The 26,811-nt window shown below is 45.0% G+C and overlaps 2 protein-coding genes across 2 annotated transcripts in view; both read right to left on the bottom strand.

Moving 5' to 3' along the window:
- Positions 1 to 26,811, bottom strand: part of LOC136632018 (NACHT, LRR and PYD domains-containing protein 3-like) — a 1,080,175-nt gene that overhangs the window by 814,074 nt on the left and 239,290 nt on the right. The window lies entirely within an intron of this gene.
- Positions 1 to 26,811, bottom strand: part of LOC136632017 (NACHT, LRR and PYD domains-containing protein 12-like) — a 242,528-nt gene that overhangs the window by 32,332 nt on the left and 183,385 nt on the right. Inside the window, exon 11 of the mRNA XM_066606553.1 lies at positions 21,388 to 21,558. Within this exon, the coding sequence (XP_066462650.1) occupies positions 21,388 to 21,558 (171 nt within the window). The remainder of the gene's footprint in view (positions 1 to 21,387; positions 21,559 to 26,811) is intronic.

The following is a 26,811-nucleotide window of genomic DNA, read 5'->3' as shown; positions in this document are numbered from 1 at the left end:
TTTCCTGTCCCCCTCACTCTTTCACTGACCGGGGTCCCATCACACCGCCATTCGTCAGAGGAAAATGCCGACACCAGACCCTTCCCTCCTCAAACGACTCAGATCAAAGCTTTCCAGGGGCTCCACATCTCCACAAAGCCATCCCGATCATTTTTGGCCCAGCTCACCAGTTCCTCTAAGTTACAAATTGAATCTACTTTTTGTTTCCACTGATTCAATGTGGGGGGAGTTTTCTGGAGCCACAATAAGGGGATCAGAGCTTTTGCAGCGTCTATCAATATTGCTATCAATTTGTTTTTTAACGGGTGAAAGCTACTGGATGGTCTCCAGAGGAAGATGATGTTGGCTGTCAGTGTTAAGTTTGGTGAGATGCTTTGCAGGATTTTCTCTACTTCTTTCCAGTAGGGCACTATAATCGGGCATTCCCACCAAATGTGTAGGAAGGAGCCCACGGTGGCCTTGCATCTCCAACATTTATTGTGGGGTGCTAGCTTGTATGCGTGCAGCCACTGTGGAGTTCTGTACCATCTAACTAATAGCTTATAATGGTTTTCCTGTATTAACACGCAGGGGGAGAGTCCAAAGGCCATTTTCATTTTCACTCTAACCTCATCAGAGGCGAGAGTAATATTCAATTCTTTTTCCCATAATAAAAGAAAGGCAGTCTTTGTGGGAGTGGCCGGGGCGATAAAGCGCTTCTTTATCTTAGCTAGCTTCCTCTTTTCTGGTATTATCTCCTCCAAGACCCCCTCGAAAGCAGTCTTAGGTCTAGTAGATTTGTATGTTTTCAGGAATTTCTCTATGGTTTTTATTACGTGGGTTTTTTGCAAAACTGAGAGGGAGTTTTGAGGGAGGAGGTTCTGTAATATTTCCGCTGGTTTTTTGTGGGCTTGGGTTTGCAGATCTCTTACCGTGACTCCCTGGAATTTCTTCCAAATATTAGTTGTCGTTGAGTCTGAGGGTATGTCTAGTAACTTGCGTATCATGCGTAGGGGCATTACAGCGGAGATGGCTGGAGCCAATGAGTTCCAAAGTCCCTCCCAGGTCTTGCTAGGGCCTCGTAGGAGAGGCTCAAGGTTACGCCTCCTGGATCTGAATCCTGGAGGAAGCCAAAGGTCATCCATTAAAGAGTCCCCGTATACTCCTTCAGCTAGTAAAAATAAAATTGGGTCCTTTATGGGTTGACTGAGTTCCATTCAATAACTTAGTTGTGCTGCCTTGTAAAAGTCTTTAACACAGGGTAGGTCCATTCCGCCCTCGTATCCCTTTTTTTTCATTAAACTGTGGGCCAGGCGTGGTCTCTTATGCCTCCAGACATAGTCCGAAAAGGCTTTTTTGATGGCTTTAAAGAAGGATTTTGGGAGGAAAATTGGGAGCATACGTACTTTGTAAAGAATTGTTGGGAGTACGTAGGACTTGAGGATATTTTTCCTGCCGAACCAAGAGATGGGGGGCAAGTCATATGAGTGGACCATGTCGCTAATTTTAGTTATTAGGGGGAGGAAGTTGTAGGTGTATAGGTCTTCGGCTTTCTTGGTGAATTTAATACCCAGGTATTCAATGTAGGAATTGGAGCACTTGAAGGGCGAGCTGGTCTGTAGGAGGCTATATTGATGCTTAGGAATAGAAATGTTTAATATTGTTGATTTTGAGAAATTCACCTTAAAGTTTGATAGCGTCCCAAACTCCTCCAGGAGTGAGACAAGCCTAGGGATCCCTTTTGCTGGTTCTGTGACTACAAACATAACATCGTCAGCGAACGCAGCGGTGGATATAGAATTAGAGCCTATCTCCAGGCCTCTAATGATCTGGTCCTGTCTCACCCTCTGGAGCAGAGGCTCCAATGCGAGGATAAAGAGAGAGGGGGAGAGCGGGCATCCCTGACGGGTTCCGTTACGTATGTCAAATAGGGGGGGGGGATAAGGTTTCATTTATTTTTAGTCTTGCGTACGGTCTGGAATAAAGAGAGAAGATTGAAGTGATGAAGGGGGGTGGTAAGTTGAAATGTCTGAGGGTTGTTTCTAAATAAGTCCAGCTCACCCTAGCAAACGCTTTTTCAGCGTCGGTCCCCAAGAAAGCCATAGGGATATTACGGGATTGGGCATACCTTGCCACATGAAGTAGTCGGAGGCAATTGTCCTTTCCCTCTCTTCCCTTGACGAATCCTGCTTGTTCCTTGTTAACCAGTTCGGGGATAAAGTCTTCTAGTCACTTGGCCAGCACCTTAGCCCATATCTTCACGTTTACATTAATGAGCGAGATAGGTCTATAGCTGCCGCATAGTTCAGGGTTTTCCCCTCTTTATGTAACAGCGTAATATGCGCTTCTAGGGATTGTTTAGGTAATGGTTTCCCCTGAAAAAGCGGATTACATAGGTCTCTAAGTCGAGGAATAAGTATTTCCTTAAAGGAATTATAATAGGCCAAGGATAGGCCATCTGGGCCAGGACTCTTCCCAGCTGGACAAGATTTTAGAACGGATTCTATTTCTGCACTGGTGACTAAAGTTGTTAAAGTTCTAGCTTCTGTGTCGTCAAGTTTGGGAAGATTAAGGGTATTCAGGAAGTTGTCTATTTCGGCTTTTGTTTTTTGTGGAGTAGGGTTTTCCCCCCGACCATGCAAGTCGTATAATTCAGAATAATATTTCTGAAATTCGTTAGCTATATCATTGGTGGTGGAGACTACCCTACCCTTTTCTGTTTGTATCGCTGTTAAATGGTTTCTGGCACGAGCTTTCTTAATTAGAGCTGTCATGAACCTGCTACCTTTATTGCCGTGGGCATACTGTATACTGTGTGTTTGAAATATAAGCGTCGTTTGTTAAACCTAGCCTCTAGGCAATTTTTTAACTCCCATCTCAGGACAATTAGTTCCTCTAGTTCTTTTTTGGACTGGGAAGTTTTTGCTTTCTGTTCCAGTTTTGCGATTTGGTTAAGTTTGTTATCGATATCCCTTTGTTGTTGTTTTTTTCACTTTTGTCCCTAGCGCTATTAGGAGGCCTCTTGTATAGGCCTTGTGAGCTTCCCAGATTATTGGCATTTCTGTTTTGTCTACAGTGTTTAGTTTGAAAAATTCCTGTATCAATTCGGATAGTCGTGTCTTTTCTTCGATTGAATCTAATAGAGACTCATTGAGTCGCCACCTCCATTCTCTTGGTTCTATTTTGTGAGGTCTAATGTCAATGTGTAGCGGGGCATGGTCCGAGATGGTCATAACGTCTATCTGGGCTTTTCCTACTTGCTGAAGTAGGGAATAAGATACAAGTAGATAATCAAGCCTCTGGAAGGAGGAGTGTACAGATGAAAAGTACGTGTAGTCCTTTGTAGACGGATGTAGGCATCTCCACACATCTGTGACCTCTAGATTCTGGAGGGCTCGGAGCAATGCTCCAAGTTTCCTCTTTGAGACCTGAGAGCGACCTTTCGACGCGTCCAGCGCTGGATTCAAGGTTAAATTCCAGTCCTCTCCCACAAAGACCTGGCCCACAGCAAATTGCTTAAGAATTTCTAATTGTTTTATTAACCATGGGACCTGGTCAGAATTAGGGGCGTATAGATTTGCGAAGGTTAACTTCACGTTACTAATTGTGCCTTTTATAAAGAGAACTCTTCCTTCTCCATCTGCGTATTGGGCTTCATATTTGAAAGGGATGGACCTGTGGATGAGAATGGAGACCCCCTTTGAAGCTGATGTAGGGTGTGTATTGTGGAACTCCTGTGAGAAAAACTTCCCAGGGAGTGTCACATGTTTGTTGCCCTTAAAATGAGTCTCCTGGAGGAAAAGTATCTTAGTGCCATACCTCTTTAGCAGGTGTGAAAGATTGTGTCTCTTGAGAGGCGAGTTCAGACCCCGGGCATTGAACGTGGTGATACGGGTGGCTTCCATTTTGGGTCCCGAGGGACAACTGTAGACAGGGTCTCCGACCTTCTCTCGGAGCACTGAAAACAGAGTTTAAAATGAGAATTTGCTATATTCAGAATTCACCTTCGGTTTACCCAAGGGAATCCTTCTGGTATAGTGAGCAGGGGTAGGAGGGCAGGGGGGGATCAGGGAGACACAAATAGGAGAGTGGTGTGAGGGGAGGAAACGGAAAAGGAAAAAATATAACAGTCAATCAATCAATACAGAAAACTACAGCACCCTCTTTAGTTCCTATTTGAGATGTACTTGAGGTGTGGGGGAAAATTTCCTCGGACTCCTCTAGAGGCTCGTGGGGGTGCATAACCATACGTCGATGGGTGGGAGGGGGGGGGTAAGAGGAGTAAAGTACTCCAAACTGTGTGTATGCTCTTAGGGAGCTTAGCCTGATCGGTACAGGCACTGTGGGGGCCCAATTTAACTGTACTTATTCCGTTAGAGAGTAAGTTAACTATGATCGTGTGGATAACTAACATGGTACATGTGTGGTCATAGTAAATTTCTAACATGGGAAACGTGTTAACTAACATGACCGTCTATAAAACCTTAAGGGGTTAGTTTCCACTTTGGAGTGTAGCTGGTTATATTATACAGTTTAGTTCAGATGGTCAAGCTTGGTTCAATAGGACAAGTGATGGTTGGATTTCAAGTGTCACTCATCGCTACTACCTCTCTGCTCTTCTTCTTTTTGCTTCTGGGAGATTTTTGGTTTCTGACCAGTTGCCAAGTCTCCTGTGTGGAGAGGTGTGTGAAGGTTGGTAAGTCCGGCAAAGGCAACCAACCCGGTAAATCTATTGGTTCGATTCCTAAGTGTTGCCAGCAGTTCTGCAGCTCATCTGGCGAACGGATGTTGAAACGTCTGCCTTTGTAGCTGAAGCCTAGGCCAAAGGGAAATAGCCACGCATATTTTATGTTTTTCAGTCTCAGGGCATCTAGCAAGGGGCGTAGTGCCCGTCTTTTTATCAGTGTAGATGGTGCCAGGTCTTGCTATATTTGAATGGGAACTCCTCCGTATTGTAGGTCCTGGTTGTTTCTTGCTGCTCTCAGGACTGCCAGAGCGTCTGGAAAGGACAACAGTTTGCAAATTATGTCCCTGGGAGGTTCTGTATTTGTTGGGGTCAGTCTTAGCACTCTATGGATACGTTCCACAATGATGGTAGTCACTCTTTTGGGGCCCAGAAGAGAGGAGAAGATTTCTAATGCGACTTTGTCCAGAGCTTCTGCAGCCCAGGACTCTGGTAGACCTTTTATGCGTACATTATTGCGTCTATTACGATCTAGTCCTCTTGTAAAATCAGAACTTTATTCAGGTGGTTGTGTTGGTCTTTTATTACTTGAGACAGTTCCAATGAGTGAGCTGTGATGGACAATGTGGAGGATTCAAGATCATCTATTCTCCTCCCCATACTTTTAACTTCCTCCTTAATTTCATTAAGATCCGCCATTACCGGGCAAAGAGCTGATAACAATAGTTCTTTCATAAAGCCCCTTGAGACTCTCTCTCCATCCTCTCCTTCTGAGGAGTCTTCAGTTTCTCTATCTACTGCCATTGCTACTGCAGTCTGCTGAGACGGTGCTGTCTTGTTTATTGCATGAGGAGAGCGGGTGGTCCTGTCTTTCAAGAACCTTTGTAGGTCCAATTGCCCTCTGACTGGGCGAGGGGTTCCTTGGTGGTCTCCCCCTTTTTCTTTGCTTGTCTTGACCATATTTTGTTCAGGATCGCTGCTGATATGGGCCCCGGATTGTGACGTTGTAACGAAGCTCTGGATTTAAAGAGCCATTACTCTTCGCGGTCAGGCACCCCCCCCCCTCCCCCCTGGGGATTGACTTTCTAAATAAGAGTCTTTATATTATACAAAGATGTTTAGGTTCGAAACTTATTTCTGTAAATTCCATAAAAACTGAAAAAAATTGAGGCAGTGAGCTTACTTACTCCTTTAAGAGAGTTGAAAAATTGTATTGTATATATTCGGGTGTTAAGTAGTACTCCCCGTTTCTTGAAAAAAAATTGTTGTAGATTAGAGCAGGATTTACCAGCTCAGAAAAAATTAGAGCAGGGCTCTTCTTCTACTTTCAGCCTCTCAGTAATGCAAGCCGGATCTGGGGGCCTAGTGTGCAAGGCTCCTTATTCTGCTCTCTTCTCTTTTCCTCCCTGTATCTTACTGAGAAGCTTGGGGTGGGGGGGGGGGAGAAGATGGCGGCGGGTTTGCGCGGGAAAAAGAAATCAGTCCAGTGAGGGAGCAGGGCCCGCGGCAGGGGGGCGGGGGGGGGGGCGTTAAGAGGCTTTAGGGGATCGGCTTAATAGGTTATGCCGTGGAAGCGGGTTTAAGCAGGTCTTCCGTACTCACTGCCGGCTCCTCCGCCTCAGCCCTCCTCTGAGTTAAGCGCCGCCGCTCGCTTTCGTGATCTCCGTCCGGATCGGGTCTGAGGTCTGCCGCTGAGCACCCGCGGGGGCTCTCCAGCTCCTGCTTCCGCCGCCGCTGACACTCCGGTGTGCTTTGGGGAAGGTCCGCCGGCTTACTTGTTATTTCTGCAGCAGCCAGAGATCCCCCGGGCTCTGCTTTTCCTTCCTGCCCGGAAATTTAGGCTGCGGCTTTGTGCTGGCTGTTAGGCCCTGAATCTCGGACCTCACCAATCCTGCCGGGAGTACCCTCGGACTGCTCCTTGCAGTGTCAGGACGCTGATGCTGGTAGTGTCCGGGCTTTCTGGTAGCTGTAAGCTGTCCAAAAAAGCCTAATACTTTCTGTGGCTTGGGAGCCCTGGATCAGAGCGTCTTCTCTCACTGCAGGCTTAGCTCCGCCCCCAGCTTATCCTATTTATGACACAATCAATGCCCGTGCCAAATTTCAAGTTTCTATGACACCAGGAAGTGAGAGAATTAGATTCCGTATATAAAATTTGGACGCTAATTCTTTTGCGCTAGAATTGAATAATCGTGTTGGGACCCATTACCTTTTCCTATTCATGACATAATCAATACTCGTGCCAAATTTCAAGTTTCTATGACATCGGGAAGGGAGAGAATTAGATTACGTACGTAAAATTTCAACGCTAATTCTTTTGTGCTAAAATTAAATAATCAAGTTGGGCCCCATTAGCTTTTCCAATTTATAACACAATCAATGCCCATGCCAAATTTCAAGTTTCTGTGACATCGGGAAGTGAGAGAATTATATTCTGTACGTAAATTAGAACGGAATAATCGAGTTCCGACCCATTAACTTTTCATATTTATGACATAATCAATGTCCGTGCAAATTTTTTAAGTTTCTATGACACCGTAAAGTGAGAGAATTAGATTCCGTATGTAAAATTTGGATGCTAATTCTTTTGCACTTAGAATTAAATAATCGGGTTGGAACTAGAGATGACCGAACGTACTTGTTTCGAGTAATTACTCGATTGAGCATCGCTATTTTCGAGTACCTGGCTACTCGGGTGCAAAGATTTGGGGGGGAGGGGGGGCGGGGGATGGCATTGTGGAGCGGGGGTTAGCAGTGAGGAACAGGGGGAGCTCTCTAACTCTCCCCCCACACCCCTCTGCAACCCCCCGCTCACCCACGGCGCCCCCTGAATCTTTTCACCCGAGTAGTGAAGTACTTGAACATAGCGGTGCTCGAGTGAAAAAGGGGCGTGGCCGAGTACGTTTGCTCATCTCTAGTTGGGACCCATTAGCTTTTCCTATTTATGACACAATCAATGCCCTTGCCAAATTTCAACTTTCTATGACACCGGGAATTGAGAGACTTAGATTCTGTATGTAAAATTTGGATCCTTATTCTTTTGCACTTAGGATTGTATAATCGAGTTGGGACCCATTAGGTTTTCCTATTTATGACATAATCAATGCTCGTGCCAAATTTCATGCTTCTACGATATCGGGAAGTGAGAGAATTAGATTCCATACGTAAAATTTGGACACTACTTCTTTTGCACTAGAATTAAATAATAGTTGGGACTCCTTTACTTTTTATATTTTGGACATAATATATGCTCGTGCCAAGTTTCATGTTTCTACGACATCAGGAAGTTGGAGAATTAGTGGCGAGTCAGTCAGTCAGTCAGTGAATCAGTCAGTGAATCAGTCAGTGAGTGAGTCAGTGAGTGAGTCAGTAAGGGCTTTCGTCTTTATATATAAAGATTAGCTGATATACCCGGCTTCGCCTGAGTTAATTTGGTACTGGTGTTTATCTGGTGTTCACACAGAAAATCTTATGAAGTCGTGGTTAGTTTAGAGATACCGAGAAAAAATATGTTCACCATTTTGCATGGTTCTTTGCGTTATCCGGGAAACACCATCTGGAGGTAACCAAGCGAAGTTTCCTTTATATAAAATGACATCAGGAAGTGAGAGAATTAGATTCTGTACATAAAACTTGAACGCTAATTCTTTTGCACTTAGAATTAAATAATCAATTTGGGACTTTTCCTATTTATGACAATCAATGCTCGTGCCAAAATTCAAATTTCTATGATATCGGTAAGTGAATTAGTTTCCGTACGTAAAATTTGGACGCTAGTTCTTTTGCACTTACAATTGAATAATCAAGTTGGGACCCATTAACTTTTCCTACTTTGGACATAGTCTATGCTCGTGCCAAATTTTATGTTTCTACAACATCGGGAAGTTGGAGAATTAGTGAGTCAATCAGTGAGTGAGTGAGTGAGGGCTTTCGTATATATATATATATATATATATATATATATATATATATATATATATATATATATATATATATATATATATATTGATGGAAACAGTAGGCCTGGGTTCTGTCGCTGCATATCCGCACTGCGGCAAAACCACTGTGTTTGCAGTGCAATGCAGTACAAATGTGTTTGGGCAAATAGCTGTTCTCATAGGACGGATTTTTTCCGCACTTCCACAGTGCGGAAATGCAGCTGCAGTGTTGTTTCTCAAGATGCAGCATGTCAATTCTTTTGACTTTTCCGCGGTGCTTTTTTGTCCATAGACTTCTATGGACGCAGCAAAATCCGCACCAAAATATGCTGCAAAAGTAAAAAAGGGCTGCGGAAAAAAACCCTTGCGGATGTTTCGTGCGGAAAATACCCAAGAAAATACACAAGACAAAGATAACCTTGGAAGCGGTTTTGCTGCAAAAGCAGTTCTTCTGTGGCGGAACAGCAACGGAAAAAACGCAGCAAAACTAGAACAAATCCACCCTGTGTGAACTCAGCCTAGAGGTAAGGGGCTCCAACAAGCTTACATACTACAGATAATGGGGTGATACAGAAGGTAAAGAGTTGAAGATGTGCCCGGTATGGCGAGGTGGAGAGTGTGGGATGCTGTACACATAAACAATGGTCAGACACAAGCCGTATAGTGGCTGAATTGGTATGACTGCAGGGGCAGTTGATTGTGGCTAGCAGGAACTGCAGTGGGTAAAATAGGGAGCATGTTATCAGGCGGAGTGCAGGGGGGGTTGGTTTAGGGGATGTGGTATGCCTCCCTGAAGAGGTGCAATTTTACACCACGCCTGAAGTTTTGTGTGTCGGGGATTGCAAAGTGTGTTTCAGAGAACTGGTGCTGCTCTGGAGAAGTCTTGGAGGCGGGAAAGAGAGGTATGAATAAAAGGGGCACTTAATCTGGTTTCATTAGTGGAGTGGAGGGCGCGGGCTTGGTGGTGGATTGAGATGAGGGAGGCAATGTAAGGCGGCACTGTGCTGTGGAGAGTTTTGTGGATGTAGGTAGTGAGTTTGAATTGAATTCTGTATTTGAAGGACAGCCAGTGCAGTGACTGGCATAGATCACAGGCGTCTGAGTAGCAGTTGACAGGAAGAGCAGGCTGCCACATTCAGGATGGATTGGAGGGGGAGGTGGAGTTTGGTGCAGAGGTGGCCGATCAGCAGCGAGTTATAAAAATAAAAGTCCAGCATTTTTATTGTGTCCATGTTGAGAAAGGGGCAGATTCTTGTGATGTTCTTGAGGTGCAGGGGACATCTTTAGGCCAGAGATTAGATATAAGGGGTAAAGGAGAGAACGGAGTCAAATATAACCCCAAGACAGCGGGCGTGCTGGGAGTTATAGTGCCCCACAAGGAGATGGAGATGTCAGGATGAGGTCGGTTAGTAGATGGCGATAACACCAGCAGTTAAGTTTTTGAGAGGTTCAGTTTTAGGTAGAGAGAGGACATAGTGTTAGAGACAAGAGATAGCCAGTCGGTGGCATTCTGGAGGAACAGCGCTGTGATGTCATGGGAGAAGGTGTATAACTGGGTGTCGTCCGCATGGAGATGGTACTGATAGCCATAATTTCTGATTATTTGCCTAATATTGGCTGTGTAGATGTAGAAGAGGACTGGAGTGAGGACTGAGCCTTGGGGGACCCTAACAACAAGGGAAAGAGAAGAAGAGGGGGCCGAAGACAGAGCCCTGGTGGACCCCAACAACAAGGGGAAGAGCAGAGGAGGTGGAGCCTGCAAAGGAGACACTGAAGGAGTGGTTGGATACGTAGGAGGAGAAGCAGGAGAGAACAGTGTCCTTTACTCCAATAGAGTGAAGCATGCTGAGAAGGAATCTGTGGTCAACAGTGTCAAATGCTGCGAAGAGATCGAGGAGGATCAGTAGAGAGTAGTCTACCTTCGATTTAGCTGTCAGGAGGTCGTTTGACACTTTTGTAAGGGCGGTTTCAGTCATTGGCCCACTCAGACATGACCTTGCTGACCTAGGTAGAGTCAAAGACTGGTCTGAGAGCTGAACCGACTGCCTGTCACGTACATGTGAATATTTCTGTCACATACATCCTGAAATGACAAAGCGTCTGCTGCAGGAAGAGTGGTATGTTTTGCCAAAAGGGACAAAGGTGGATCCACTACTGCAGAAACTGACCATTTCCTCACAAGATCCTCCGAAAAGGGATACATAATATCCAAGCACTTAGGCATAATGTAGCGTTTTAGGGAATATTCTATTCCCTTACAAAGACGTCATCAAAATCCTCATGTGCAGGAAAGATGTAGGGCCTGGGGTGTCTGTAGAAAAGCGATGTTACAAACATAGTCGGAGACTGATCTAAAATCTACAAGATATCTGTTACTGCCTTAATTAGGTTATCTAGCATCGTTGAGAGTTTGGAAACCTGTTCCATGTCCATATCAGAGTCAGAAAGAGATACAGATACCTCACTCTCTGATCAACTACAGTATCTAGGGAAAACTATGGGACGCACTCTAGGAGTTGCTGAAAGAGAGGATGAAGCTGGGAACCCAGATGATAACCTAAAGCACAGGTGTCAAACACAAGGCCCATGGGCCGAATACGGCCTGCTGCCTCATTTTATGTGGCCTGCAGTGTGCCGATGGCCGCTCATCACTGAAGCGATTTCCAGCTGAGGTGCCACAGCTCCCCGCTGGTAATCACGCTGTTAGCGCTGATCCCAGCGCACACTCTGACGGCAGTGTGCAGCCGGGATCCTCCTCCCCTTAGGCCCCTGCTCCTCAGTTCCACAGGAGAGAGGACTCAGGGAGGAAGCGTTCTGGGCTCACACACTGACGTCAGTGTGCACATGGCTTAGCGTGAGCAGAGGGGGATCGGTGATGACAGTAAGGAGGAGGTAAGTGTATGGGTTGGAGCACAACTATTATTACTAAGGGGGGTTAATAATAGTATGGGTGGTTATTATTACTGGGGGGGGGGTAAATATTACTGTGGAGGTTAATATTACTAAAGGGGGTTAATATTACTGTGGAACTTAATATTACTGAAGGGAGTTAATATTACTGAGGGGGGTTAATATTGCTATGGGGTTAATCATACTAATGGGGATAATATTACTGAGGGGGGCTAATATTACTATGGGGGGGGGGTTAATATTGCAGAGGGGGATAATATTGTTGCTCAGGGGATAATATTACTGTGGAGTGATTACTACTGAGGGGGTTAATATTATTACTGGGGCCAATGTGGGAGGTCGCTGTTACTACTAGGACCACTGTGGGGTTTGCTATTACTACTGGGTCCACTATAGGGATTACTATTAGGGCTCGTTCACACAGGCGTAATCATATTTCAGTCGCACAAATACGCTGTGTATTTGCGCAATCGAAAATTGCTTATGCCTGCATATTTGGGCACGCAAAAAAGAACGCAGAGGAGAACACTAAAATGGTACGCAAATATGCAGTGAATACATAGGTTTCCTGCACATTCACCGAGTATTTGCGCAGCCCATACACTTCAATGGCCTATTGAGGTGCGTGGCACGTAACAAAATAGGTCATACTCAGTGAAAACATATATTCATGTGAATGAACTCAGTGAAATCATTGGCGTCTATTTACTGCATATTATGTACGCAAATACCTTTATGTGAACAGGCTCTTACTATACGGTCTTACAATTACAATCGGCCCTTTGAAGGTAACTATAAGGCTGATGTGGCCCTAGGTGAAAATTAGTTTGACAAACCTGACCTAGAGCAATAACACCTAATCAGAATGTCATATCCAATTTGTGTCTCAGCCATTCAGTTTCTCTTGTGGAGAAACACAGGAGAGGGCATGTCTTCTTACATAGTTGACGACTCCTCCTGTTTGAAGAGGCCTGTGGTCTGGCAGGGAAATCTCAGCCCTTCCCTGTAAGTAAACTGGGAACCTGGAAGTGCCTGCCCAGCCAAGTGGAGGAGCTTGTCAATCCCTTCCCTGCACTTCACACCACTAGGCAGGATGCAGGGAGCCCCCAAAGGCACATAAAAAGAAGCAGCATGAGAACATATTACAGTTGCATACACAACTCGTCTGAAAACACCCACCGGATCCTCTATGAAGTGCTGCCCTCCCAGAGGTAAGGGCAATGATTGATGACAGGGAGGAACACCTCAAAAGGGCTCCGCATATATCAGGGCTAGCTCCCCCCCCCCCCTGCCCTTCCCGCAAGGTTCCCATCAAAGAGCAGTACAGTTTTAGCTGTTCCTCTCAACCTGGGGAGGGGGGGGGGGGATACTTACTTTTGGGAAGACCACACTCGCCCATTGTATCACTCATTCATTGGGGGAACAAGTTTGCTTGCAGCCCCAGAAAAGTCTGGTGCCAGACCACTAACTCCATGACTCTGGCAGTGTGTCTTCCAACACTTGCTTGCCTTTAAAGAGGGAAAAAGTGTTGGAGTGTACCAAAAAAAAAAGAAAGGGGACCCTATGGCTGGCGAACCATGTTCGAGATATTACCTAATTGCACCACCATTTCTTTGAGATCGATGGTCTACAATAAAAAGGGATGAAACTGTTCTGCTTGCCCCCTTTCAGCGGGGTAACAGAGGGAGCTTTGCCTCCTTGTATGTCCTGGGTCCAATATGACACTGAAGATCGACAAAGAGGATGTCTGCCACATATGGCCACTAAGCTAATACTGACTAGCTTGGTGTCTGCAGGACAGATATAGCCAGGCGGATTAGCCAACACCTTTTTTTTGCTTGGTGTTCACCTCCAAGTGGCAGTGGCTGTGTCTCACTATGATATGGAGGAGAAATACATTTTATTTGAAAGATTTCCTTCTGTGTCGCTGCTTTCCAAGAGCCATAGAAATTTTAGTTTTCCATTGATGGAGCTCTATCGGGGCTTGTTCTTGTAGGATGAACATTTTGATCACTTGTTATTCCATTTTTTTCTAGAGATTAACAAAATCTGCAATTCCAGGATGTTTTTTTTTATTTTTAACTGCATTCACCGTGCGGTATAAATATGCTAAATTAATCCTGACGGCCAGTAGATTATGTTAATACTAAATTTATATAGTGGGTTTTTGTTTTGTAACTTCTTCATGCTTTAAAAAATAAAAATTATGTCTACATTCAAAGACCTCTAACATTTGTCTTTTTTATTTTAGCAGTGCTGTGTAAGCGGTTTGTTTTTGCAGGAACAGTTGTACTTTTTAATGTCAATAATTGTTTATTTATGCAAGGTTTTGATCACTTCCCATTATGTTTTATGTAATGCGAGATAGTCAAAATTAGTTTTTTGTTTTTTTTTCCCAATCAGATTTTTATTCAGATTTTACATTAGTACAGGGTAAGGTAACACAACATATGTCACAGCATACTTTACAGCAGGTGTTCTGATGTCCTGAACCGCATACATAAAGAAGCGTGATTCAAAGCGTCATAGCAAGCAAGTGCAATTACATACACCACAACCTGAGTGGCCCCGCCGGGCCCATAGGAGGCGTTGAGAGTGACATGAACATATTTCAAACTCTTGGGGGTAAGGGGGGGAGGAAAAGTAGGGGGGGAAAGGGGAGGAGGGGGGGATGGGAATAGGACTCTGATTACTGAGATAGAACGTCTAGGAGCCTTAGGTTACGCCATGGATGCCATATTTTTATACATTTGTCATGTGTATTGTTATGCCAACTAGCCAGCTCCTCAAGGTTGTAGATCAGGTTGACTTTCTCCTTCCAGTGAGTTAGGAGGGGGGGTGCCTCACCTCACCAGTGCAGTGGAATCAGGGCTTTAGCCGCGTCAATCAAGTGGGCCATCAGCCTATCTCTCAATGGGTGAAACGTTTTAGATGGCCTCCACAGGAAAACCATCTCAGGCGTTAGAACAAAGTTCTGTTGGATCTTACTCAGCACCAAACCCACTCCCCTCCAGAAGGTAGCCAACTTCCCAAAGGGCCACCAAATATGCAGATAAGAGCCCTCCCCTGCGTTACATCTCCAGCATCTGCTATGTGGAGGTAATTTGTATGCAAAAAGCCACTGTGGTGTTTTGTACCAGCGTACGAGTTATAATGAGATTCCTGGGCTAAAATACAGGGTGAGAGGCCGGATGAGGTGGCCAAGATTGATTTAATGTCAGATGATGACAGGGAAAGACCCAGCTCTTTTTCCCAGGAAATAATGAATGAGGGTTTGATTATGGTTTGGGAGACAATGAATTGATGCCGGAGCTGTGAAATTTTTCTCTTCCTGGGGTTGGAATTGGTTAGAGAGCGTTCAAATGGAGTTCGGGGTCTAGTTGACCTATAGGACCTAAGAAAGTATTCAATGACTCTTGTCACCGAGGCTCTCACCAGGAAGGACGGAGTTCAGGTCGGTAGAAGAGATTGAATAATATCAGGGGCCGGCAAATGGGCTAGCACTTGGAGGTCACGCACTGTGAGCTCTTTAAATTTCCTCCAAACTGAGGTGGAAACAGGGTCTAATGAGAGGTTCAGATATTTGTATACTAAGTTTAGTGGGACAGCCGGGAAGGATTTAGGTGCCAAACTTTCCCTTACTCTGTCCCAGACCTCACAAGGGCCTTTCAAGAGAGGGCAAAAATCTTTTGCAATGTATCTCTTCCTTACAGGGAACCATAAGTCCTCCAGATAGCTATTGTTGCTGTGAGCCATAGCTAGTTTAGGGAGAATCTTATCGCCTCTCGGGTGCATCCAGTAGTTCATTTGTGCTGCCCGATAGTAATCCAGTATGGCCTATACCACCTGCGGAGCTCCTTTTGATCATTAGACTGTATGCAAGTCTAGGTCTCCTTTGCCTCCAGACGAAGGCTGCAAAGACCGAGCGAAGAGTTTTAAAGAAGCTTGGTGGTAGATAGATCGGCAACATCCTGATCCTATAAAGAATAATCGGCAGAATATAGGATTTTAAAATGTTCCGTCTACCAAACCATGATATGCATGGTAAATCATAGTCGTTTAGAAGCTTTTTAACCTGTTCCAGTAGTGGAGCCAAATTGGTTGCATATATATCTTCTAGTTTTTTTAGGGATTTTGACTCCGAGATAGTCCTGCTTAGTTTTTTGCTGAGTATACGGGGTATGGAGACACGTAGACTTGTCGAAATTGATTTTGAAGTTCGATATTTTACCAAAAGCATTCAGCAATTCGACAAGCCTACTAAGACCTGTTTCGGGGTTGGTGATGATGAAAACAATATCGTCCGTGAAAGCCGCAGTAGATAGGAGGGTGTCTCCAACTGTCAAACCTATAATGTTGGGGTCCTGCCTGATCTGCACTAAGAGGGGCTCCAGGGCCAAGATAAATAGCAAGGGTGAAAGTGGACACCCTTGACGGGTGCCGCCATTATTAATTTCAAAAGGGGGGGACAGCATGTCGTTGACCTTAAGTCTGGCGTAGGGACAGGCGTATAAGGAGAAGATGGCCGAGACAAAATCGACCGGGATATTATAATTTAGAAGCGTGCTTTTCATATACTGCCACTCTACCCGGTCAAACGCTTTTTCAGCGTCGGTTCCTACATAGGCCAGAGGTATATTGTGTGATTGAGCGTACCACGATGCGTGCAAAAGTCTACGGCAATGGTCTTTGCCGTCCCTTCCTCTCACAAATCCTGCCTGTTCCTCATTAATAAGATCGGGCATATGTTTATCCAGTCTCCTAGCTAGGAGCTTGGCCCAGAGCTTGACATCCAAATTAATAAGGGAGATAGGTCTGTAACTGCTGCATAAAGCAGAGTCTTTCTTTTCCTTATGGATTAGCGTAATATGAGCTTCTTGCGCCTGTCTGGGAAGGGGAGCTCCCGCGAGGAGGGAATTGAATAGGTCTGTCAGTCTAGGTAGCAGGGTAGTTTGGAGGGATTTGTAATAAGCAGAGACAGACCGTCCGGGCCTGGGCTTTTATTTGGGGGGGCAAGAGGATAGTAAGTCTTTGACTTCAGTTTGTGTTACTGGGGATAATAGGGAGTCAGTGTCTTTGTTACTTAATCTTGGGTTAGGAAGCCGGTGTAGGAAGGCCTCAATCCGATTTTTCGCCTCTAGAACTTCCTCAGGGGAGAGTTGCTTTTGGAGATTATAAAGACCCGAATAGTAATGTTGGAACTCTCTGGCAACTTCGTTAGTGGCAGTGAATGTCTTCCCAGAATGTGTTTTAATGGCAGTGATTGTATTTTTGGCCTTCGCTTTTTTAATTAGCGAGGATGTGAGTTTGCTTCCTTTATTGCCCTGCACATAAATAATATGTTTCCAGAACAGGTGTTTTTTGTTGAATTTGGAGTTTAGGCATAACAAGAGGTCTTTTCTTAGTTCCGTGAGTTTCCCTAATGCAGTTTTCGTTTGAGAGAGTTTGCCTTTTTGTTCAAGTTTGGCTATTTGTATTAGTTTTTCATCTATTTCTTTTTGGGATTTCTTCTTGGCCCTGGAGCCCATAGCTATCAGTAGGCCCCTCACATAGGCCTTATGGGTCTCCCACATAATGGGCCCACTTACTTCCCCCTTTGAGTTTAGAAGAAAAAATCCTTCCATTTGGATGGATAAGGAGGATACATTTTCTTTGGAATCCAGCAGCGAGGTGTTCAGCCTCCATCGCCATTCCTTGGGGAGCTGTTTGAAGGGGAGAAGTGTTATGTGAACTGGTGCGTGGTCGGAGACAGTCACTATGTCAATTTTCGCCCCCAGAAGAGCATTTAGAAGTCCAGGCGAGATAAAAATATAATCAAGTCTTTGGTGGGTATGGTGAAAGTGCGAGAAGAACGTATAGTCCTTGTCTGATGGATGTGAGAGACGCCATGCGTCCACCAGGCCCAGCTCCTGTATGCTTTTGTTGAGTCTCCTTAGTCTCGTCTGAGAAGTCTGAGAACGGCCTGTGGAGGAGTACATTAGAGGGTTGAGAGTTAGATTTATGTCGCCTCCCAAGATGATCTGTCCCACCGCAAAGTGTTTCCGTATTTCTAGCTGGGCGATTAGCCAAGGAACCTGATCAGTGTTAGGTGCATACAAATTGGCAATTGTTACCTGCGTGTTGTCTATCTTCCCCTTCAAAAGTAGGACTCTTCCTTCACCATCTGTATACTGCGATTCGCAGATGAAATTAACAGATTTGTGGAGGAGAGTTGAAACTCCTCTGGAGGCGGAGATGAAAGTGTTGCGGAAATTGCTTACCTGGCAGCGCGAAGCACCTTTCCCCCTTGAAATGGGTTTCCTGTAAAAGTAGGATTTTCGTCCTGTATCTCTTGATGAGGCAGGCAACGTTATAGCGTTTGGCTGGCGTATTGAGGCCCCGGACATTGTATGACGTAATCTGAATATTACCCATTGGTGCTACTTAAAACGGAATGCAAGAAAAATAACAAGTATGTTATAACGAGAACGTTAAATTGGTGACTAAACTTCTCAGAACCAGTAGAGTGGGGGAATCGGACAGGGAGGGGAAGGTGGGAAAAGGAACACGTGTAAGGAAAGATGGAAGCACACCAAGGTGCTCACTGAGAGTACAACAATAGGTTGGCCCTCAGAGATAGAGATCGGAGGGTTTCCGATATCTCGTTAGGTAGAGGGCGAGCTACGTCTAGGTAGCGCGAGGTGATACCTGGTTGCAGAGTGAGATTTAACTCGGGGACCCTGTCGTCTGGTAGGGTTGCAAGCATGCGGAAATATATGCATATTGTAAGGTTATAAGAATTATTAACAATATAAGTAGTTTTACATAGCCTAAACTGGGTGGCATAAAATTCTAGTAGGAGGGGGGGGGGGAGAGATGGTACAGAGGAAGAGACAACTCTTCTCTTTTAAGCGAGGACCGTAAACCGGAGTAAGCAGCACGGTCACCCTCACAAAGGTAGTAAATGTAAGGGCGTCAGGTCCAAGAGCCTTTTCCCAGTCTCTCCTGCCACATAACAGTAACCTTAAACAAATATGTACGCCTAACGTAGGCAAGAGGATTAGCGTGTTCGGATTCACGTTCCGAAAGACTGAGCAGTCAGAGGACTATTCTGGCTAGTCCTTCAAGTGTCCATCGCTCCGGTGTCCTCTCTGGCTTTCTTCTTTTTTCCCTTTGGGGACTTATGGTTGATAACTGTCTGCCAGCTCCCCATCGCCATCAGGGTAGGGAATTGTAGGGGATCAGGCAGCGGAAGCCAATTAGGTATTTCTAATGGTTCAATGTCCAAAAGTTGCCAGCACAGATGGAGTTCATCTGGGGATCGTATATTAAGCTTGCGACCTTTGTGGTTTATCCCCAGGCCAAAGGGGAATAGCCAGGCGTATTTGATCCCTTTGTTTCTTAGGACATCAAGAAGTGGGCGCAGTAGTCGGTGCTTAGCCAAGGTAGATGGGGCCAGGTCTTGAAAAATATGTAAGGAGGCCTCTCCGTAGCGGATAGCGTTCGCTTGCCTTGCTGCTTTCAGAATTTTAAAAGCATCTGGGAATGATAAGATCTTACAAATAATGTCTCTTGGTGGATCTGAGGGAGGGGGAGAGGGTCTGAGAGCTCTGTGCACTCGCTCAATGCTGATGGTAGCAGCCCTTTCTTACCCCAGGAGCTGGCTAAAGATTTATTTGGCCATCTTTGGCAGGCAGTCAGGAGCCCAGGTCTCTGGAAGCCCCTTGATGCGCACATTGTTGCGCCTATTTCTATTTTCAATGTCCTCCTGCATTAAAAGAGATTTATTTATTTGTGCCTGGTGTTCTTTCAGGGCTTTTTCCACCTCTAGGGAGTGAGCAGCTGCAGCAGACTCCAGCTCCTCCACTCTGCGGCCCATCTGCCTGAGATCGTCCTAAATCTCAGCAAGGTCTGCCTTTACTGGGTGCAGCGCCTATGAGAAAAGCTCCCTCATGAATCTCCTAGAAATGCTTTCTCCTTCCTCCCCATCTGTAGAAGCCCCATCCTCCCCCTCCTTACTGTTAGAGGCTGTGTAGTCTGCAGCCGGCGCCATCTTGGAGAGAGCGCGGGGAGAGCGGGTGCTCCGGTCTTTGACGTGCCGCTGCATATCTGCTTGTCCTTTGTAAGCTCTTGGGGTGCTCTGAGCCTCTCCCCCTCTTTCTCTGCCGATCTTCCCCATGAAATCCTCCTGTAGCTGCTATAGAGGGTCCCCGCAGGTGCTGTTGAGATGGAGCTCAGGGCTCAGCACTCCATCTCCTTCAGCGGTCAGGCTCTGCCCCCCAAAATTTGTTATTTTTGACAAGTTTTTTTGTATTTTTGTCATGGCTTTTACTGTGCAGGTAAAATAATGTTTTAACGCTTTACTCTGGGTTAATAGGAATGCAGCGATATCACATGAGTTTTTTTATTATTGTAAATTTTTTACATAGTAAAAGGGGGAAAGGTGGGGTTTTGGCATTTTTATTTATTTATTTTTTACTTTTTAAAAAAAAACTTTAAGTTTCTTATTTCTGTACCCCAAGGGTACTTTACTATCACCATATTTTCATTCTTCTAATACACTGCAATACTTCAGTATAGCAGGGCATTAGAAAGCCTATGAAGCACAGTTTTTTTGTTTTTTTTTGTAAATCAGAGTTTATTGCATTTTTACAATATAAACAGCATAAACATATAGGGTACATAGTTAGAATTAGGTCTGTATGTTTAACACTTTCTGAAACTTTTGGTTTTGCCTTTAGGGGTAGGAAGTCCAATCTTGTATCCTTTGTATTTCTATTTAAAGCAGTTGAACTCATGACAATAAAGAAGAAAGTGCTTCAAACCATTAGACAGTGAAGGAGTCACTTCATTGTACAGGAAGACTGTTTAAAGCGTGTGGGTTTCCTCCATGCATTCAGAAAGACAGACCCTTATGAAGCAGAGTTTCATATGCCACCATAGCTGGCAGGAATGGAGGCTATATTCAAGCCTCCGGGTGCCATGACAACCCAGTTGGACCCTATGAACACATCATGGCTGTTCCAATGGGTGAGAGAGGGAGAAACTCTCCCTTTGTCAGCATTTTACAGCTATCGCCGTACTAACTGCAGCATGTCAAGGGTTAAACAGCAGGAATCTGTAGTTTCTATGGTCCGGGCTGTTAGAGCAAGGGCCAGATGGTCATCTAACAGCCCAGCACACATTCCCCCTGGCATGGTCTCCAGTACCAGGCTTCTGATGCAGTGCAATCAAAAGACTGCAGGATAAAACCCCTGAACGGACGCTATCAAAAAATGTATGGGCAGACAATAAGGGGTTAAGCGCAGACTACCACAGTTTTCAGGGTGCTGTGTTTCCAATAGGTCTCATTTCCTGAGAATATTTCATCTGTCACGCCCATTTATGAATATGCAGTACAATCTCCTCTGTGGTCTCCTTTCTGGTCATGTGACCTTGTTGTGAACTTCTGATTTGATGTGTTTTTTACATATGTGGCAGGATCTATGTGTCAAACAATATGATGTGAGACGCATGAAGCTTCTGAAACACGTCTTGTGTTTGGTTATAATTTTAACCATCTTGGATTTTACTTGATTATTATGTACACGTATAACTTGTGCCCCCACATGTCTCATCCTGCACATGTATAACTTGTGCCCCCACATGTCTCATCCTGTAGAAGTATAACTTGTACCCCAACATGTCTCCTCCTGTACATGTATAACTTGTGCCCCCACATGTCTCATCCTGTAGAAGTATAACTTGTACCCCAACATGTCTCCTCCTGTACATGTATAACTTGTGCCCCCACATGTCTCATCCTGTAGAAGTATAACTTGTACCCCAACATGTCTCCTCCTGTACATGTATAACTTGTGCCCCCACATGTCTCATCCTATACATGTCTTTTATACTCACTTTAATTCTTCTATCTTGCAGGCTGGACTGGACAGAGCATCCATCAAGTCACTGAAGTGAGAACCAGAGAGATGGTTTATAGCCAGGACAAGTTTCTTCAGGGTTGGCTTATTCCTTATTCCAGATGCCAACTGGGTGCAGGACGTGTCTGGTAGATCATTGTTACCCAAACTGTAAGAATAAGAAGAGGAGGTGAGGGTGACGCGTCCAGAGAGCGTTAGTATAACATCTGTACATGGGGAATGTGGATAGAAAACGTCCCTGACTGTTAGTAACCCCCATAAGTAGCAAAGAAGAGGCTTTGGCAGCAAATAGAGGTGCAAAATGTAAAAGAAATGTATTACCCCATCACAATACAATGAATGTGGAAAGAAAATGTCCCCAGCTGTTAGTAACATCCAGAAGTGTCCTCACGAGAAGATGCCCCTGACACCTAATCCATTGTGTAGAAATACAGAGTCCCTGAGTAATGTCCTCACTTTATGGCATGTCATAAATTGGTGATTATTGCAGCACATGGATCTACATTAGTCATTAACCCCTTAATGACACGGCCTATTTTGGCGTTGAGGACCAAGCGATTTTTTGGTATTTTTCCATCTCCATTTTTCAAAAGCCATAACTTTTTTATTTTTCCGTGGACACGGCCGTATAAGGGCTTGTTTTTTGCGTGGCGATCTGTAGTTTTTATCGGTGCCACTTTTGGGTATATAGACAATATCGTAAAATTTTTATTATTTTTTTTAAATGATAATAGGGAGAGAAAACGCATCAATTCTGCCATAGATTTTTTTTTTCTGTTTACAGCGTTAATCATGCAGCATAAATGACACACTAATTTTTTTCTGCGGGTCGGTACGGTAACAACGATACCAAAATTGTTATATTTTTTTTAGGTTTTTACACTTTTTTGCAATAAAACCCCCTTTTTTTGGAAATCTTTTTTTTTTCTCTATAGCTGCATTCAAAGTCATGTAACTTTTTTATTTTTCTATGTACGGAGCTCTTTAAGGGCTTATTTTTTGCAAGACGAGCTGTAGTTTTTATTGGTACCATTTTGGGAAATGTACAGCTTTTTTGATCACTTTTATTGCATTTTTTGTGAGGCAAAATGCTAAAAATTAGCATTTTGCCTCTGTTTTTTAGCGGTTTTTTTTACGCTTTTTGTCGTACAAAATAAAAAGTGTGTTCAACTTTTTGTACACGTCGTTACGGACGCGTCAATATCCAATATGTGGGGTTTTAGTTTTTTTTCCCTTTTTTTATGCTAATATTAGAAGAAGCATAAAAAAGGGGTTTTTTACATTTTTTTTTTTTACATTTTTCTTTTTTTTACACTTTTCTTTTCTTTTTTTTATACTATTTGAGTCCCTCTGAGGGACTTACATCACTGTGCCTATGATCGCTGTCATAAGGCATGGCAAAGCTACTGCTCTGCCATGCCTTATCGCTTGTACAGCGATTATAGGCACAGGCAATACAGGACGCCAGTGTCTGGCGTCCTGTTGCCATGGTGACAGGCCGGGCTCTCGCGATAACATCGCGAGTTCCGGCCGGAGACACACAGGGATCGCGATCCCTCTGTGAACTCTTTCCCTGCCGCGATCTACTTAGATCGCGGCAGGGAAGGGGTTAACAGCGGCGGGCGCATCTCCGATGTCCCCCCGCTGTTGGAGCGGGACGCCGGCTGTGACTGACAGCCGGCTCCCGCTGCGGGATAGCGCGGGATCTTATGTGATCCCGTGCTATCTCCAGGACGTACCAGGTACGTCATGTTGCGGGAAGTACCAGGCTGCCATGACGTACCAGGTACGTCCAGGAGCGGGAAGGGGTTAATCTTGATAGAGGACCTCATGTTAGTAGTCATCAGCAGCCAAGAACTCTCCTTCATCCACTATGTATTGTAGCCCTCAGTCTGCGGCTCCTGTGTCCTCTATTCACCTCCTAAATCACATGATCACACGTGGCTCTTCCGTCAGTAATAGGATAACACTGAAGTGTACCAGTCGTGAAACCATTCATCAAGGCACATGATACAGACAAGTCTGCCGGGGTTGACTTATTTTCACTCACCCAATCCTTCACACATTGAAAGATGGAGCATAAGTCACACCCTGACATCGTGCTACATGCCCCAAGAATACTCACTGCTACCAGTGACTGTTTTACTGCCACCTACATCCTGATCATATACTGCGTATGGGCACTCATGGCACTCCAGCAATCAAAGTTACCTGCTTATCAGGGTCTAGAGAGTTTTTTTTATTTGTAATATGGAGCAACAAGGATTGTTCTTCATAAAGTAAGATTTAATTACAAAAAAAGAAGTGCTTTTAAAAAGTATACTAAAAGTTAATATACAAAGGGAAAAGGAACATGCAGTATTTACAAGATAGTTGTAAAAACAAATAAAATAAAGAATAGAAGCCAGTGGAGAGATGGACAGCAAGGCTTAGGTGCATGAATAAAATTCACATCCCAGGGGATGCCACTTTATTTTCTTCAAGTCATAAAACAGTGGTGCTCAACTGCTAAACCGCAGTCTTTGTCAAGCTTGAATTGCGGAGAGGCCAGCCGGTAAGGCATTTTCTAGGTGTGCGCCCCGCCACCACCACTTCCTCACTATCCTCCGCCGCCCTTTGCTCCTCCCTGCTGCTGGCTGCTGTCAGTGTCATCGCCGTGCCCATAGCAGGAAGGCAAGCGGGACAGACACCAAAACAGCAGAAAATTGAGCACAGTCAATTAGCAGCTGGGAGCTAACTCTACACGTCCCACAGCACAATGACAGGTCTTCACCCATTTTTGTGGTGGAGACAAGATACAATAGTACCTAGGGAGGCTATAACTGCAATATTCTGTAACACAATTTATGTATTTACAGATACTAAATATGGTATAGGAGAGATTATTAGTTCAGTTGATCTTGGCTTCAGTCTGCACCCAAGGCCGCACAAAGACAAAAGTGCATGCATTGGACTTTGCATCGCCTCACGATTTTGGAGGTATGGTTACCTGCGGTCTGCACCCCATATACGAACCATAAGCTTAAGGCCCATTTAGACACAACGATTATCACTCAAAAGATGTCGCTCAAGCGGGGTGTCCCAGCTTGTCTTCTGCATACAGCTGTTCCCTGCTCAGAGCACCTGGCTGTTATACAGCTGAGTGCTCGGAGCAGAGGATGCAGAAGACAAGTAGGGTTTCCCTGCTTGCCTTCTGCATCCACATGTTTTCTGCACAGAGCACCCGACTGTTATATAGCCGAGCACTCTGTGCCGGGTATGAAGAACAGAACTGGACCGCTCTGTTCTTCATACTCAGCCTGTGATCAGGCAGCGGGATACAGCTGAAACAATAGCATGAGCTTTACCCCAGTGTGAATCATGATAAGGCTCATCGACTTCTTTCAGCACGCTGAAAGACGATGATGAGCGACAGCATAACTAAAACTGCATGATGTCAGTGCAGTTACACACAACGATTATCGCTCAAAAGATGGCTTTTAAGCGAGTTTTGAGCGATAATCATTGTGTCTAAATGGGCCTTAAGTTATTAACCTCAGTGTTATTGTAAAACAGTTCTCAACTCCTGGGACCATCCGGAGACACAGAGCCTGGGTAGGGACAGGAAAAGCACATAAAAGCTAATGGCACAACCTGGTCAATAAAGGAGGATAAGCGGATCATAGCTACATATTCATGACCAAAAGAACCAATGAATATTAATGAATCCGGCCTGATCAGGATTTATGAATGCAATATCATACTTCTATAAAGGCAGGAAGTGTGAATACAGGAATATCATATTTCCAGAACAACTCCCCTTCTTAGAGATGGAATGGGAGATCCACAGATCATGTGACTAGCCCAACTTCATGGTTTATCCTTTGTGGATTGACCCATCAGTATTAGGCCTCAGTCAGACGGGCGATTTTTCGCGCGATTTGCGCATGCGTCCGGCGATTTTTTTAAACCATTGCTTTGCAATGGTATCGGACCCATGAACGCTTTTTATGCGCTCGTCCGATAAATTATAGAACAGAAATCGCAGATCGCACCTATCTGCGATCTGCGATTCCTGTTCTCTTCTCTATATGCGCCCAATGGGGCCGGTGGCAGCAGCGACGACCCCATTGAGAACATATAGAAGACAAATCTTTCTTCTCTGCCACAGCTGTAACAGCTGTGGCAGAGAAGAACGATGTTTGCCTATTGAATTCAATGGAGCCGGCAATACAGCCGGCTCCATTGAAAGCAATGGGCTGCCGGACAGCGCTGGATGAATTGTCGGGAAGGGCTTAAATATATAAGCCCTTCCCTGCAATTCATCCAGGCCGGCTGCGCTGAACTCCGTCTGCCGGGACAAGGTAAGTATATATTTTTTTTTTTATTTTAACACATTTCTGGATGAATTGCAGGGAAGGGCTTATATATTTAAGCCCTTCCCAACAATTCATCCCGTGCTTGCCCGCAGGGCATTGCTTTCAATGGAGCTGGCTGTATTGCCGGCTCCATTGAATGCAATGCGCTGGACAGCTCTGGCCCGTTGCTAATGAAACGCAGCTAGGAGCAGATTTTCGGGCGATTTTTGGGCATCGGTCACGCGATTTGCAGATGCGCATCCGTCATGCGATCCGCAAATCGCGCGAAAAAACGCCCGTGTGACAAAGGCCTTACAGTGTTCACCATCCTTCTTGTGCTGAAATGGAAAGTCACGCCACTGGAATGCCAGGCTCCACCAGAGTGGTTTGTCATCATAACTAGCCACCTGATCCTAAAGACAAAAAGGGTCATTGAAATAAAATCATGTCCACTGAAGTTTAGTTGCGTCTTCTGCAGGACTCTAATGGTAGAATGAGATGTAGCCTCTGGGGACCAAGTAGCACAATCTGCTGCCATTACTAAGAAGCTTTTCCAAGAATTGTTGGGTATGGCCACATCTTGTCCACATCAATTCGGTGGTAGGGCTCACTACTAACTGGCAAAGGAACCAAAGTGGTTTTGGAGACATGTTCCAACTTCTGCACCTTTTCAAACGTGACTTGAGAACAGCAGTGGTTTTCTATGTCAGCTCTGGTTTTATCCCAGCAAGAGTGTTGAGCAACCCTAAGTGCCCAGCTAGTGGAATATCTTTGGCAAACTTCTTCATTGGCCCCTTGACCTGGTGGGGCACAATCAGCTGTCTCGACCTGTCAGTCTCAAACAGATTGTTGAACAAGATGTCTTGGGGTTTCCAAACTGGCATCAGTACACACAGTGGTCTGGAACTCCTGGCTCGGCGTGGCCGAAAGGGAAGCTACAGTAGCAACCTCACTGGGAGCCTCTGCAACACTCTCTGGCCTGTCAGCTGGCTCAGTAAACCCGCTGAGCGATGGAGATGAGTGCTCACAACTTAGAGGCATGTGAGATATGAATACTGGGACAG

The sequence above is a fragment of the Eleutherodactylus coqui genome, chromosome 6, assembly GCF_035609145.1.
Source record: "Eleutherodactylus coqui strain aEleCoq1 chromosome 6, aEleCoq1.hap1, whole genome shotgun sequence".
NCBI classification, from domain to species: Eukaryota; Metazoa; Chordata; class Amphibia; order Anura; family Eleutherodactylidae; genus Eleutherodactylus; species Eleutherodactylus coqui.
The sequence above is the reverse complement of the archived record's forward strand: the minus strand, read 5'-3'. Positions and strand labels throughout refer to the sequence as shown.